The 15,189-nt window shown below is 42.8% G+C and overlaps 2 protein-coding genes across 3 annotated transcripts in view; one reads left to right on the forward strand and one right to left on the reverse strand.

Annotated features, from left to right (window-relative positions):
• adam19a (ADAM metallopeptidase domain 19a) overlaps positions 1-2,662 on the forward strand; it is a 167,843-nt gene extending 165,181 nt beyond the window's left edge. The window contains exon 23 of the mRNA XM_031874263.1: positions 1,829-2,662. Within this exon, the coding sequence (XP_031730123.1) occupies positions 1,829-1,880 (52 nt within the window). The 3' untranslated portion in view covers positions 1,881-2,662. The remainder of the gene's footprint in view (positions 1-1,828) is intronic.
• Positions 2,663-8,239: 5,577 nt separating this feature from the next.
• The window catches only part of lrch4 (leucine-rich repeats and calponin homology (CH) domain containing 4), a 47,348-nt gene continuing 40,398 nt past the window's right edge, over positions 8,240-15,189 (reverse strand). The window contains exon 18 of one of the 2 annotated variants that reach the window (XM_031874258.1): positions 8,240-8,553. In XM_031874258.1, coding sequence (XP_031730118.1) covers positions 8,404-8,553 — 150 coding nt within the window. In that variant the 3' untranslated portion in view covers positions 8,240-8,403. Of the gene's footprint in view, positions 8,554-11,714; positions 15,128-15,189 lie in introns of those variants that run through there. The other variant, XM_031874257.1, reaches the window with a different exon arrangement.

Here is a 15,189-nt window from a genome sequence, read left to right on the forward strand (position 1 = left end):
GTTGTTACTTTACATTGTTACTTTAGATTGTTACTTTACATTGTTACTTTACGTTGTTACTTTACGTTGTTACTTTATGTTGTTACTTTGTTACTTTAGATCGTTACTTTACATTGTTACGTTGTTACTTTAGATTGTTACTTTACGTTGTTACTTTGCGTTGTTAAGTTATTATTCTGACACAAACCACTTGAGGACTGTCGTGTGCATAGTATCAGGGTGCCCCCTCAATGATTGCTAGTCCAGTAAATGGAGAGGTAATTCTTGGTGTCTAAAAGTCTTCACTCCCTGCAAAGAAACAGTGCAAGCTCAGCACGGTAGAGATTGGGGAGTGACGATAATAACTTTCTCCTCAGGGGAGCTTAAACTTTGAGCCTACAGGTGGATGTAGGGCTCACGAGGAAGTGCGGCTTATGAAATGTTACATGAACAGCATCAGACCTGAGACTTGACCACACCCAACATCACAACAGGGTGTGATCAGGTGCTGTCTGTTGCACCAGTGACCCCACCTAGCTAGTACCACGCTACATCACTGCTGAACAGATTGAAAAGAAAGCATGTTGTCCCCCCCAGCTTTCAGGGCAAGATAGATTATTAGACTCTTGACGCCTCAATTGCAAATGGTGCAGCTAGTAGAGAATGTATGAGTGTACAGTCCACCTGGTTTTATCTAGTGCAGTGACCATTTGGGGCGTGGCCATTCAGAGATTGTACCCATTCGGAATGGTTGGCTCCCAGTTTTGATGCTTGCAGCATTGTTGACAGTATTCCTATCCAAGTTTACAAACCATGCGATGCAATGACTTAGTTCTCCATCAGCAATACATTTTCATTGTGTTTATGAGTACCATGCCCTCAGTCTAAAAGCCTGTACTTACTTTTCTGACGATTTTTTCTGTAGATATAATAAAAGTCAGACGGGGAAACCTCAAGGTGATGATCGTTCCTCATGTTTTTATGGTTCCTCTGCTCCTATGATCTAGTAGATCGATCAAAATGTCTCTACATCTGGTCTCTCTGGCAATACGAAGATCAGAGCTCACACTTAACATCAGCTGCTGGTGAGACCCTGTTAGTTCAGAGACTTGATGAGAGGAAAGAGCAGCCTGTATCACACTTTACAATCCCCAGCAAAGTGTGTCTTTGTGTTCAAAGTAGGATTGAACTGTGTATGGAAAGCAATAGAACGGGTTAAAAATCAATATCTTTGGAATACACTGACGGATGGCTGGTATTTGTGTTTATGATACCTGTTCTTATGATAATAGCTAGTTTTAATCCAGGAAATTCCTGCATGACTTTATTCTCATTAGGGTGGAAAGTTTTTTACTGAAATCTTTCGACTTAAAAAGTGAAAATTTTGTCTCAATATCTCAGATTTTTCGGACTTTGTATGTCACATACCACATAACTTCAATGTCTATGGTTCCATTCCAGCAGAGGACCTGTGTTGCATGTCATACTCTCTTTCCTCGTTTCCTGCTTACCTCTATCCTATCCTCTGTAATTAAAATGCCTACTTCCTAACAACAAGACCACGTCCACCAACCTAATTTATTATCTTGTCATTTTGAATTTGTCATGATTTCTTTGGATTTTGGACGGTGGATGGGGGATGAAGGAACATGTTACCCAGTGAACCAGCTTGGCTCATTGGTATGTTTTAAAACATCAATGGAGCTCTATGGCACAGAGGAAGAAGAGATGTCAGGCTGTGATACACACAATACTTGTTCTTACCCGATTCCAAAATATGAGAAAGTCAGTATGCTGTATGAGGTTGACATTAAAATAGAATCTCTTCTTTTTGTCCTTCTCCTTCCAGACCGGTCCCAGGTGCCAAAGCAAACACAGCCTCGCCTCTGCCACGAAAATGACCTTCTCCTCCACCCTCCACCCTCCGAGGAGGCAGCAGCTGACAGCCTATTTGCACTAAAGAGACGGTGGCCGGTAAACCACAGAGCTGTCGCACACACCAGAGGAGGACCAACACAAATTTGAAACCTGAGACACGAAAGAACAAACAGGAGTCTTACCATTCAAAATGAAACCTCCCTTTCATTCTCTACTTTAACCCCACCCCCACCCTCCTCCTCCTCCCAGCGCGCTGACATCAACCACAACGACGCGGTTTTGCACGGAGGCCTTGCAGACTGAGACAAGTGTTATCGCTGGGGGACGGTCACATTTGCCAAATCAATTTTTTTTACGGATTATTATTTGTTTTTTAAAATATGTTAATGCTGTCTGTGTATAAACAATGCATTTTGTAATGACTGTTGTTCTGTTTACAGTTTGTGTTACGTCACATTTTATGATTTATGTTATGTGCCAAAGAGGTCTCTTCATGCCTGGGGTGTGTCCCAAAATCTTCTTATGTCACCTTAAGTTTACCGCAAGTCAACTCCTCTATACTTTTAGAATTTATTGTGTTGTATGTGGAACGTCTAAAGTACAAATCTGGAGATTCAGTGGCCTATCGGGAGGGAGGGAGAGCCAATCACACAGCAGCTTCTCTTCAACACTGTTTACATGCTGGAGGATTTGACGGATGCGTGGGACTTGCAGGACACACCCTCGGTCGCTCATGTTGATTTGAATGTCTTTCGCTGTGTGTTATGACTTTTGAATTGTTACATAAAATATTTTTACAAAACTATCATCAAGTCTTTTTTTTTTTCATTCCATATGCTATTATGTGATGACAGCCTGTTCAGTATGAATGAATTACTGCAATGTCTTGACTTGGGAAGCTGAATGTGTCATGCTTTCTTCAGGCCAAAGTCTTTTCAAAGGAGCACAAATGAAAGTTGTGTCCAATAACAGACATTAAAAACAGATGCTATTCTGTGTATTATGGGAAATGCCCAGTGTTTTTGGAGCTTGACCGGTACTTTGGAATAAAAAAACACCCCCTACTTAAAGAGTAACTTGACGCCAGGCTGAAAAGCAGTGTTTTGCTGCACTCTTTTGATTTTCTCAAAATTTTCTGTTCATAAAAATCAGCTCCAGATCCAAACATTCTACATTTTCCAGAGCGTCACAACCGGTATTACAGGAAAATCAAAAAGCATTGAGGAGCACAATAGGCCATTCAGAAGCTGAAGGTTGTATAGTCGTAATTGGGATCATTGGGCCAATAGTATTTCTTTAATAATCCAATCCTTCCAATTAGTCTTAAACATTTTGTTATATGATATTTTTGTATGAATTTAAAACGTATCTTTGCTTGCGTTGGACAAACTGTAAAAACAATATGTTATTTCTCATCATGGTAAGAGTGACCTCAATCTAAGAAAAGAGCAAGAACAAATTAAAGAGGAGGGCCGTTTTACGATAAAGTACTGCACATTATTTTCAATTTACACCCCTCACTCAAAAGACAGAAGCGAACAGACGTGGTGCTCTAATGCAAACCACTTATTACCTTGTGATTGACATTCAAACTAACAAAACATGTTTTAAAACCACCGCTGCAACTTCAACCGTGACAGGACACAAGTCAGTGCCATCATGTCCTCACGGTGCCGCACTGTCATATTCTGGAAATGATTCTTATTTTAGTATTTACAAGCAGTGAAGAAGGGGGTAGCACGTGCATTCTTACTTGTCCTGAACACATTTGCTGTGTTGGACCTCTTGAGTGTCATCTTTTCCCTGACTTTGCATTTGGAAATGACTCACATTGCTTTTGATGCGGAGCACCCGGCTGAAGTTCAGTGCTGTAAAAGCACACCTGTTGTCTGAGTGTAAAGGTTCAACGTGTTCCATTGGTGAGGAGGTCTGAGGAGCTGTAGGCTTTCATTGTGTCCATTAAGGGCAGTCAGTCCTCGCCTTTGTCTTACTGTTTCTTATCAAAACAAAGAATCTCACAGCGGGGCCACAATGATCTTATAGTTCCTGCCTGACGAGCCAAGTATGAAGTCTTTACATCATGGGTCATCTCCACTCTCACCTGCCCTTAATGGATTCTGCTCTGATGGAAATGAGATATCAGAGCGGCAGCTCTCTTCTCCCTGGAGACTAATGCATTGGGAGAGTCAGTGGTTCGAGTGGAACACTATCGGACAGCGAGGAGGAATGGCCTCGTGGGGAGACGTATCGATGTAGACGTTTTCCCAGCCCATTACCAGCCAGGGCACCCGGCACCCAACCAAACCTGTGGGCTGAATTCTGCACCAGACAGCGGACGTGAGGAGAGCTGAGTTTTTCCAGGACCGCTGTCTATGAATCACGTTCTGTGCAGCCACAGGCCTGAGGGCGGTGAATAAATATGTTGATGTCTTCCCTCAGGCTAGCCTTCAGTAGGCGAGCTACATACATGAAGTGAGGGGTTTATAAAAACACAAGCCAGTCAGGTTCTGCTCCAACGATAAACTCTGATAACAGCAACAGAGAGCACAAGTCCTGACGTGACATCCGAGCTAGCTGCTGTTCATACTACCTCCCACGCTCGCTTCCTGAGGGGGTCTCCAGTTATTTTGTTTGTTAAATGAAAGTTTCTGGGGTTTACCCAGTAACAGGACAACAGCACTTCCTATTAAATTCAAGTGTTAATACAAAACTGTAATGGAATATAATACAGTATATATTACGGTAAGGCTCCCAGGCCTTCTGTATTGCTTTCAAGCATATATTCTCCTGTAGATCCACTTTTCTCCTTTAATGTTATCTCTGCTGAGTCTACACACATGTAGTCATGATTAACTCTGACCTCTTCAAATGTGCAAATGGAATTAATGCATTTCAATGATACATTTATTAATTTTAATTTATGTATAAACACCTGGACTTTAACATCTCAGATGAGCTTCAACATAAATTTCTGTACATCCAAAATGTATCCCACATATCTTTGAAGTTGAGAATAAAGTAATTCAATGAGAATAAAGTCGGGCAACGGTTATGGCAACACCACACGCAGAACTGCAACAAGAACTACTTGGTTTGGGTTTGTAGAATATTGTGGTTTGTGTCTTTAAAGATGCTGTTTTTTGTTTTTACGGAAAAAAGTCTGATTTTATATTTTAGCATACAAAAAGCTTAAATGTACGATGAAGTTTGGCAAATAAGGCACTACTTATATTAAACACCAGTATCCAAATGGTGTTTGTTAAAGCAGTAGTTTCATATTTTGGGGATTCTGCCGAGAGTTCATGAGGAGGTCGATACCTCTCGTGTCTTTCCGTTAAATAGATTCTGCAGCCAGCTGCTGGTGAAAACTTGAATCCTCTGGAGAGCACGTTGTGTAAATGTCACTGATTTTTGCCTGTTACATTTTTATATTTCCTGTGCAGATCTGATCGATAATGGCACAAGATGAAATGTCCGAGGGTCATCACAAACTTTCGTCATCTGTGGAGCATGGACATCCACAGCGCATTTCACAGCAAACTGGCCTGTAAATGTCAGGAATAAGCGGGGGGCCTCCTGACATCCACGGGCTTCAGGTTCTGTTTGAGAGAGACCAGCTGCCCCTTTTGCAGCAGTTTAAGATTATTCGGTCTCTGCTCCATCATGTTGTGTTCTTTGATGTCTCCTTTTGGTATGTTGGAGTAACTCTTGCATGAATGGGGTTAATGGTGTAATCCCTCACTGAATAAACTGACTCATGGCTATAAATGGAAACAATCTGTTGGAAGCCTCGTGGCCAAGAACACTGACAATCTCCAAACAGAAAGTCCTTTGAAACCCACAGTCGCTGTGATTCAGCTTCAGAGCTTTTTTCGGGGGGGGGGGGGGGGGGAATGGCCCACCCGCCGTTTCTCAGATTGGAGTGAGACGAGGAGAAAAGGTGAGTCACAGCGAGACACAGCGAGTCCCTGCACACAGCGAGTCCCTGCACACAGCGAGTCCCAGCACACAGCGAGTCCCAGCACACAGCGAGTCATAGACCAAGTGGATCACAGTGTGGAAACATACTCAACCAGGAGCTTGTGTTTTCTCAGTAGCTTCCGCATCTAACAGTCACCTTCTCAGCCACAGATCTGCTGCTGGCTGATCTCCATCTCTGTCGGAGCGTGGGGGTTCATACCCATCTTCAATTACATCCCATAAATGTCAGGCTGCCTCTTCAGTCGGTTACAGTGGGCCTCGCGGGGGCATCTGCTGGGACGTGACAGGAATTGGACCGGCAACATTTCCATGCACAATTATTCATTAAGTGTGTGTCTTATCAGGAAGTGAGACGATAAGCCGGTAGCAGACGGTCCTCTAAGGCGGAGCAGTATAGAGCAATTAAGATGATAGTCAATTAGGCCATGCTGCTAATTGACTTGTGATTAAAGCCAGCGCTGATTAATAAAAGGGAGGCCGCTCTCTTCTTCTGGGCCTTGAAGGAGGAGGTGTGACAGAGAGCCTGTATGTGATGATGCATAGAAATAATCAGGAACGGCCGGCTGCTTGTATCAAGTCATGTGCTGGATAGTTCAGGTTCACCCAGGTTATCTGCTCCCCCACACTAACATGACATTTTAAAAGTTCAGCAACATTTGTATCAAGTATTTAGAGCCTAAAGGGAAAGTCACAATTTTGTTTCATTTCACCAAAATTCTGCCTCCCCAGGACAGTTGGGACACCTTGTCCTGGGTTAAACATGTTCCATGTTTGACTCTGCTAAAAGACTTGAATGATGCACTAATTGAAGGTGAGTGTGTCTCTGTATATAATGAGGTCAGTGAGAAGTTTAACCAGACGCATCATGGCTGAATTCCTTCTTTAGAGCCTCAGGCTCTTGGAAGACATGGTGTCTTCAGACAGCGTCCTGATGAGACAGATGGACGGTTCTTCACATGCAGGTCTATAAGGGTCCCTGTCCAGGGGAACATGTTCTGTTGCAATGCCGGACAGAGCTACTTCACCTGTTATTGCAGCACGCATTCTTTAAGCCTTCCTCATATGGAACCAGTACGACCCTCAGGTGACACGGCATTGACAGCTCTTGTTATTTTCTCCCATTCCGTGATTTCAACCGGTTCCTACATTCTGATGCTGATGCTGTTCTAAAGTAGAGATTTTCATTGAAGCAGGACTAAAATCTCCAAACTTCTAAAGTCCTTTTTATTCTTTTGTGCCGTGTTCAATTCTCATGCACGCATGCTCATCAACACACAGGCGACTCATGTTCACGCTGGTCATCTACACAGTTATCTGAAGTCAGGAGCGTTTGCTGAGCACCACCGACCGACAGCTTTGGGATAATGTTCTTTGTTGAAGCCCATTGTGACGTGTTTGATGCCTCAAGCACCACAGAGTCCTGTTGGCCTCCATTGTTTGTTGATGCCAAAAGAGGTTAGTGAGAAAATGTGTTTCTATTAAATTGAACTCACCGTTCGACACGATGTTAAAAGGGAAAGACTCAGCAGAGAGCTGCAGCGGTTCCATCATCAGTGTTCTGGTTCACAGCATGCTTCCTGTGGTGCATTCAATGTTTCTCTTCTTTTTTTCAACTCGAGCAGTTTCACGCTTCCTATGAATTGGACCATCAGTGTTGTGATGGGTGCCCAAAGAGGACACTGCTGCAGTGGTGACTGCTTTAGAACGGGATGTTCCATTCCCCAGCTTGTATACTGAGGACGTCATGCTCCGCTTTGGCAGCACTGAGCAAGACACAGGTTGACTGGCTCACAGGTTTTACACAAATAAACCTGTATTTCACAATCACCATGTCCAGAGCGGTCGGCTGTCTCTCGTTTGTCTGCTGATAACTGCTGCTACAGTGTTCAACCTGCTGTAGGATGGAGACAATTGTAATGTTGTAGTCCACTGAGCTGTCCCTCTCATTCATGTGCTGTTCTTTGGTACACACTAGCTTTGTAATTCTACTTGACCAAGAATTAAAGGAGTCGCTTTGGGGTAAATCACTTAACTGCTACATTAGTTATGATGCAGCAGAAGCAGATATTGTCTTTTTGATTCTGTGCATTCTCCTTGTCAAAACCTGGCACCTACATCACCCACAATGCAATTCAACTGCAGACCGTTTGAGATTCAGGTGTGTTGTACTCAGCCATGAATTACACAATTTGAAAGATGATTTTGCACGTCGGCAAAGTTGCAAATTGATCATAGTTTTGTCTTAGTATCATTTAGTTTTGTGTGGAACCGATCAGTGACCTACATCTCGTTACTTTGGCTAACTTGATCTTCTCATTGATCTCTGAGGAAGCTATTCCTCTAAGGTGTGTAATTAAATCTCTACTACGAGACATGAAGAAAGACACCGCAAGGCTTTGAAGTCATTTACAGTCTTTTATTGTTACCATGTATTTGATCTTTGGACACAGAAGGTCTGACTGTACAGTCCATTTAATGAACATGTTAAATATGTTAAAAACAAAGACTGGCCCTGAGATGGATCTCTTTGGTGTGATACATCTTTGCAGATGCAGCTGCGCTGTGCTAGCATTGTGTTGAGCCAGCAGACCCAGACGTTTCCGGTTTGGGGACCCGCTGGGAGCCGTTGGCCAGGTCCACCAACACTTGGACGGTTTGGGCCAGACGACTCAGCCCCTCGTCCTCCATGATGAGTTGGGGGGAACACAAGGAATCCTGGGAAGGGACGAGGAAAGGAGTGAGCTGATCACAGGTAGGATTGGAACATGTGTTTCATGTTTTCATTCTCTGTATATCCTGGATGTGCTGATGTGGAAGCAGACATGATGAAGCTGCTGCCTGCTGCCTCGAGGTTGTTAACACTCCAGACTAAACATGGCAGCTTCATTTTACGCCCAAAGACATAGAAACCAACCACTAGTACTCTATTGTTTTCAGCATGTCTGTTGGTTTGTGGTAAACCAAAGAAATGCAACTTATATTAGGAATATGCACCATAAACCAAATTGAAAGAGATTGTTCTAAAAGGTTTTGAAAGAGAAAAAGCACGCAAGAGAAATAATGCAGAAACCGCCGGTACTGTGGTGAAGATTCCTCAACAGATTTGCAATTAATCCGACTTATTGATTTGGCATTTGGTGCCTCAGAGTTGTCCTCATTGTCTGTTGGTTTTTCAGCCTAAATTGGTCGATGTATTTTTGAACTCAGGACAGAGCCAGGCTAGCCCTTTCCCCCTTTATGCTAAGCTAGGCTAAATACGCCCTGACTCCAGCTTTGTATTTAAGGCGAGACTAACTTTTGCTTGTGATAAACATCACTGGATTATTATGTTCAAAAGAGCCACAGACTCGGCACAACAAGATCTACTGTTTCTAAAGTTAGCCTCCATGATCGACAGATCCAACCCTGTTAACTGTAATACAGAACAATGCTGTAATAGTGTTGTCTTCTCTGCTGAACATAAAGGCCAACCAGGTGGGGAAGGGTTAACTCATTCATAAGACATGCTCAGTGGCATTCTGTACACAGCATGTCCTTACAGTGGCTATCAGGAAACATCCACACTATGGAGTGTTTATTGCCTCCAGGGCTGAAATGAAAATCTATTCAATCTGACTTACTTACTTTCCCGTGGAACAAACAAGCAGGCGCATCGGAATAAGAACCACCACACTGACATCGTACAACAGAAGAGATGTGATGTTTGATGGAAAACAAGGATTCAAACCCTGGAGGTGTTTGCATTGGTGTGGGTCAGATGGGCTCGAGTCCCATAGTTACCTGGGTCTGTTCTTCAAACCTAACTCAACTAATCCAGGCTAACTTGATGTTAGCCAGCTAAAGTGATTCTGCTAACTTGTTTCTTATGACGCATAGTTGTCACCATGACAACAATCGCCATTTTTGGAACTAGTCCACAGCAAACCGTGCAACAATGTCCATGCTACTCCTACTCTATGGTCTACACACAGGAGGACGTTTAACGCTGAGTCACCACTGAAACTAATCCCATCATGTTTATATCTGATGCATCATCTCATTTATTTTGGTGTTTCAATGATAAATGGTCGTGGGTCCTCGAGTCTTATGTAGTAACTGATTTATAACATGGAGATCTACACATCACTCAGTCAAATGGGTTTCACGACACAAACTACTCCTGCATTGCTCAATGTGTACAGAACTCAACAATGTACCATCTAAACGTAAAGATGGACCACTGTTGCACTGTAACATTTACAGTTGGTCTTCACAAGCTCTCATTTCTTACATGTTAAAGCTGCTTCCTCATTTAGTAAATCAGTCTGAGCAAGAACGTATCAGGGACTCATAAAAACCTTAGTAATGGATGTAATGAGGTGTATCCCAGCTGTCTTAGTTATGTATCGCTTTAGTTGCACTCACAGGGTGTCACACTAAACACTTCTGATCGTTCTCTTTCATGATACTCTTTGATATGAATTCATCTTGAGGATCAAATGTAGGTACATTGTTTTACCTTGCTGAGCATTTCTTTGTTGAGGGAACTCTTATGACAGTCGTGGTTAAAGTAGCTCCACCATGGCCAGCTAACCCTTTAAAGTGTACGCTATTGTTCGTTTATCCTGAGATGTTTCCTCAAGATCAATCTGGACGTGTTTGTTGTCACTCCCGCACGGCTGATACCTGCTGCGACGCTTCTCAAGCGACATTTTACCGACAGATGAACTCGCTCACCCACAACATTACCCGGTACGATTACAGCGAGATATTCAATGCTGCTGACTCCGTCTTGACTTGACTGTACACACGACATGTCAATAAGGACACCTGACCACCTTTCATCAGTTTCAATATGAAATTGATTCAAAGCTAAAGTAAAATCAGAGTGAGCTGATAGTCCTATCACATACTCAGTTCTGTGCTGATCTGGGTTTCTTCCTCTCCAACTCCACTAATTACTGCTGACTGTTGTGTATTTAAAGAATAAGTCTGGTGTTATTCTCTACTGGACTTATTGACAACAAATCCCATGAAAAGACCCAAACCAACCATGTGTTAGTCTGCCACTTACGGTCACGTGTCCACCCTGCCGGTGGCTCTGAACACCTCAGCAGAGACCCATGTGGGACTGAAGGAGCCGTCCACATTGGCCTTGCCCTCTTTTCTCTTGTAAAACCCAAACACGTCTTTGTTTCATCTTTGTGTGACTTTTCTAAGCTCATTGCTGCCCCCTTGTGTCTGGTGAGCGGAAACTATACACAGATACTGTATACAGTGACGTGTGCAGTATGCTGTAGAAGATTACTGTGTAAAATGACAGAACTTCTTGGTGTTTTAACAGAGTCCTCTCTTCACCCCACATCTGTAAATGAGTTCTCTCCGTTTGTTGTGCTTTGCAATGTGGGAAAATGGGATCCATTTCAAATCGATTCCTTTGCACCGGTCTGACTTAAATGTGTTATTACCGATGTAATAAAGGGAGAATTTGTGGCAGCAGGATAACAATGGAGCTACATGGCATAGAGATCACATTAGTAGATGCATTTATTCTTGGTTTGGTTCTGCACATGGGATTTGTTGACAAGAAAAATATAGAATATCACCAGACTTATCCTTTAATCTACTTTAGTTTAAAATCTAACTGGTCTTGACATGTTGAAAATAGTTCAATCAATAAATGAGATCCCTTCATACTTTACCTATAACTCAAACTCAACATCCTTTGAAAACCATGAGATGCAGTTGAAAGCTCCATAGAAAGCAAGTAAGTGGACCTTGAGTTGATTTTTTTCTTTTTGTGGTCATAAGAAGGTGAGCAGCTGCAGATACCGGATCACATTGAAGTTATTGACTGATTAAGCAAAAGCACAACAGCAGGCGAGCAGACAAACAGCACAGGGTCAAAGTTGGTTTTTAATAAAGTCTTTACAGCGGGATGAACAAAAACTTTACATATAGATTTATATAAACTCAAAGAAATGATTCTCAATAATACAAGGGTGTCATATAAATATAAAATACAACTATTTCTGTTCCGCTAACATACTACAGAATATAGCTTTGTCTAGCCAGTGAATGAATTACTGTTTATCCAGTTTCATTTATAAAATATACATTTTGAATTGAATGGTGTAACATTTCATTTTAACAGCAGGCTAATAAAAAAAAAACTTGAGACACGGGACAGGAAACTTTACAGCCCTCCAGACTACAGCAGAGATGGACATTAAGGGCACAGTGTGCTGTACACCTTAAACCAAGTTAGAAAACTAGTCTGCATGTTCAACACAATGGCTTTTAGAAGTGTGGGGCCCCAACATGTTTGTTTTAAAACTACTATTCAATGATGAAATGTTATTTCATCATTTTCTTATGTCCATTTTGCTTGAGTTTTTATTACAACGTAAACATTTATTTCAAAAGTCTGTTTATCATGTGGCATGTTTTCAAGCTCAACGATGATGCCTGTTAGTCTCTGTTAGCTAGAGCAACGATTCATTCATAAACTAGAGTAGATTTAGTGTCTTTAAATAAACACAGTACAGTTACAGTACAATAACTAGCCCTGTTTAAGCTTAACAAGGCTGCACATGCTACTTAAGTAGCCCTCTACTGAGACAGCTGGCATCAGAGTGAACAGTTCTGTCAATAGCAGGAGCTAACGGGCTAATTCAGAGTGAAACATACTCGATGTTTCTCTGTGCTCGCTCAAACCCAACAGGAGCTAGCTAACTCGTAGCTCACAGCCCGAGTCACAAGTTAGCTGTGGTAAGCTCAACAGGAGGGCTACTGGGTCTGTTCATCAGCAACACGTTGTCGCTCTAGCTAACAGGAGCTAACGGGCTAAAGCTGACAGCATCTGTTGATGCATGAGACTGCTATGAGAAGTGACAGTATAAAAGTATCATGAAATAAAAGTTCTCGTATGACTAATATATTCTACACAGTTTATTCATGTGATTTCGTAATTATTTATTCAATATTGAACACTTGGTCTAACTCCGTTTCTCTTCAAATATGGAGCCCCAACATATAGTTTACTGATATGAGGGAAATATCTGTACTGTTGATGTATTTCTCCACAGCTACAAGGGAAAAGCCAATAAAAATGCAATTGTAGGTTATTTCTTGATTTAATTGTCCGTAACATCTTGTAGCTGATATGAATAAATCATGCTGGTCCCCCACTTTTACTAGATTAGAGTTTAGTAGAAAGTCCTCGTGTCCCATTCTGGTTTTAATTGAGGCCTTGAGAAGAGTAAAAACAGTAAAAGATCTGAATGTTAAGGGCTTTGCTCTCTATTGCTGAAAGCTTTTAAAGCCCATATTAGTCCAATAAGCATCCTAATCAGATTCCAACGTGTGTTTAGTAGCAGACATCGACCTTCTGATGCAGCGTGTGGTAGAAGCAGCAGAGGCTCTGATGCTCTGCTCAGTGTGGAGCCTCCAGGGAGTCAATGACTTACCAATGGAATGAAGGGAAACCTTTTAAACAATCAGTGTTATTTTAACTCTGAATGATTGGATATTGATCTGATTTGCCCGTGTGTGTGATTTAAAGCACATACACCGATTTCACAAAGCTAACCAAATTAGTGACGCCTCTGCTGCTTCACCTCTGAAACGATAACCAAAAACAGAACAGATCAAATAAATTAAAAAAGCAATAATTTAATAGCCTGTAACATTTATACAAACATGAAGTCAGCTGGTCAAACGGACCAGCGACGACGACAAGAAAGACTTTACACACACATCCTGGGTGGCGCTGTACCGTTTGGACACATGAGGTGTGGAGGGAGATTGATGCAGTGACATCACCCCCCCCCCCCACTTCTCACAGTTAGCATAGCAGACATATAAAAATAGGAGCAGTCTCTGCAAGAGGTCTAAGTCAGCGGTCAGTAAGAGGCACTGTGTCATCTGTCTCACTGATAGCTAACTTACATTGTCTCAAGGCTAAAAATGACATTCACAGTTCAGTCTGGGCTTCGCTCTCCTTCAGTGGTCTGCCTCCAAACACACAGCGTGGAGTTTAACACGTCTCAGAGGTAGAGCTGCTGTCGCAGTCTCTCTGGCTGACAAAGAATCAATCCACTCAACCACCTTTTCTCAGATATCTACTAAGAACTCAGGTAAGCTGCTTAACTAGTCTGCTGACCTCCTGGAATTGATCATTTTTACCAATTCCATAAACTAAAAAGCATAACTTGTGTACTAATGTCAGGGAAGGTGGTCTGTAAACTGTGAAGGATGTTTACGGACAGTTCGGGTGATCTTTCTGGTGTTTGTCGCCTTTTCTCTTCCATACAGTCTTGACTAACCTCTGATCACCTGACTGCCCCGTTAGACCTCCTTTATGGGGATGTTTCCATGAGCAGTGCACAGTATCTGATGTTAAGGCCAGCAGCTGACTCTACACAAACAACAACAGACGTAGCTTGTTCTGCGGTTAGTCTCAATGTTAACAATACATGAACCCCATCAAGTGTCACCATGTTTAGTCATCTTTACAACTAGACATTCTCAAGGAAGATATTCAGGTGTTTGCCAGCAAAGATTGGGATCTAATCTGCTCTCTAGTGGCTCCATGTAGACACAAAGTCTGCACACCAATACAAGAACTCTGCAGCTTACGTTGCTGCCGTTTGTCCACGAGTGCACATTAATAAATGAGAAACGAGCGCGACGTATAGTATGTCATTTGGATTGGGGTCCTTTGCTCCGCCCAGTCATGTCTCAACCAATGAGAGCAGCTCTGCCTCAGACAGTAAAGCTCCCATCTCCTCCAAACGTGCGTTACAGGTGAAGGCTAAGGGTAAGTCCCTGTTCATCTGCTCTCATGTAGTATTTATCAGTATCAGTGTAGTGCTTTCTATTGCTCTAAACGTGCTGTAGTGTATTCTTTGTTTGTTAAAAGGTGCTCGGCTGCATGCTCTATATGGCTCAGACATCCAACCAGTGCAGCTGTGGAGTGTCAACACACACTCTGTGGGAGCAGCTGTGTGTGTGTGAGAGTTCAGTGAGCGTGTAGAGCAGTTCGTCGGTCATGTGACTGTTAAAGGACTGCGCTGCTCCTCTAGAGTAGCAGGTAGCAGTAGAGGACGTAGAGCAGGGCCATGGCTGCACAGTAGAAGAGCAGGAAGTCTGTGGACAGCAGCGAGGAGGACGACCACGAAGGTGAGGAGTGGCGGGGGGATCGGTCCTCTCCCGGCTCCCCCCCCCTGGTGGCCAGCAGCGCCGTCACACAGCGCAGCACAGCGGGCAGCTTACACAGAAGCACATCAGAGCACGCACACATGCCCGTCTGGACAGGACAGGACACACACACACACACACACACACACACACACACACACACACACACAC

Source organism: Anarrhichthys ocellatus, unplaced genomic scaffold (assembly GCF_004355925.1).
Source record: "Anarrhichthys ocellatus isolate YVR2014 unplaced genomic scaffold, GSC_Weel_1.0 scaffold79, whole genome shotgun sequence".
In the NCBI taxonomy this organism is placed as follows: domain Eukaryota; kingdom Metazoa; phylum Chordata; class Actinopteri; order Perciformes; family Anarhichadidae; genus Anarrhichthys; species Anarrhichthys ocellatus.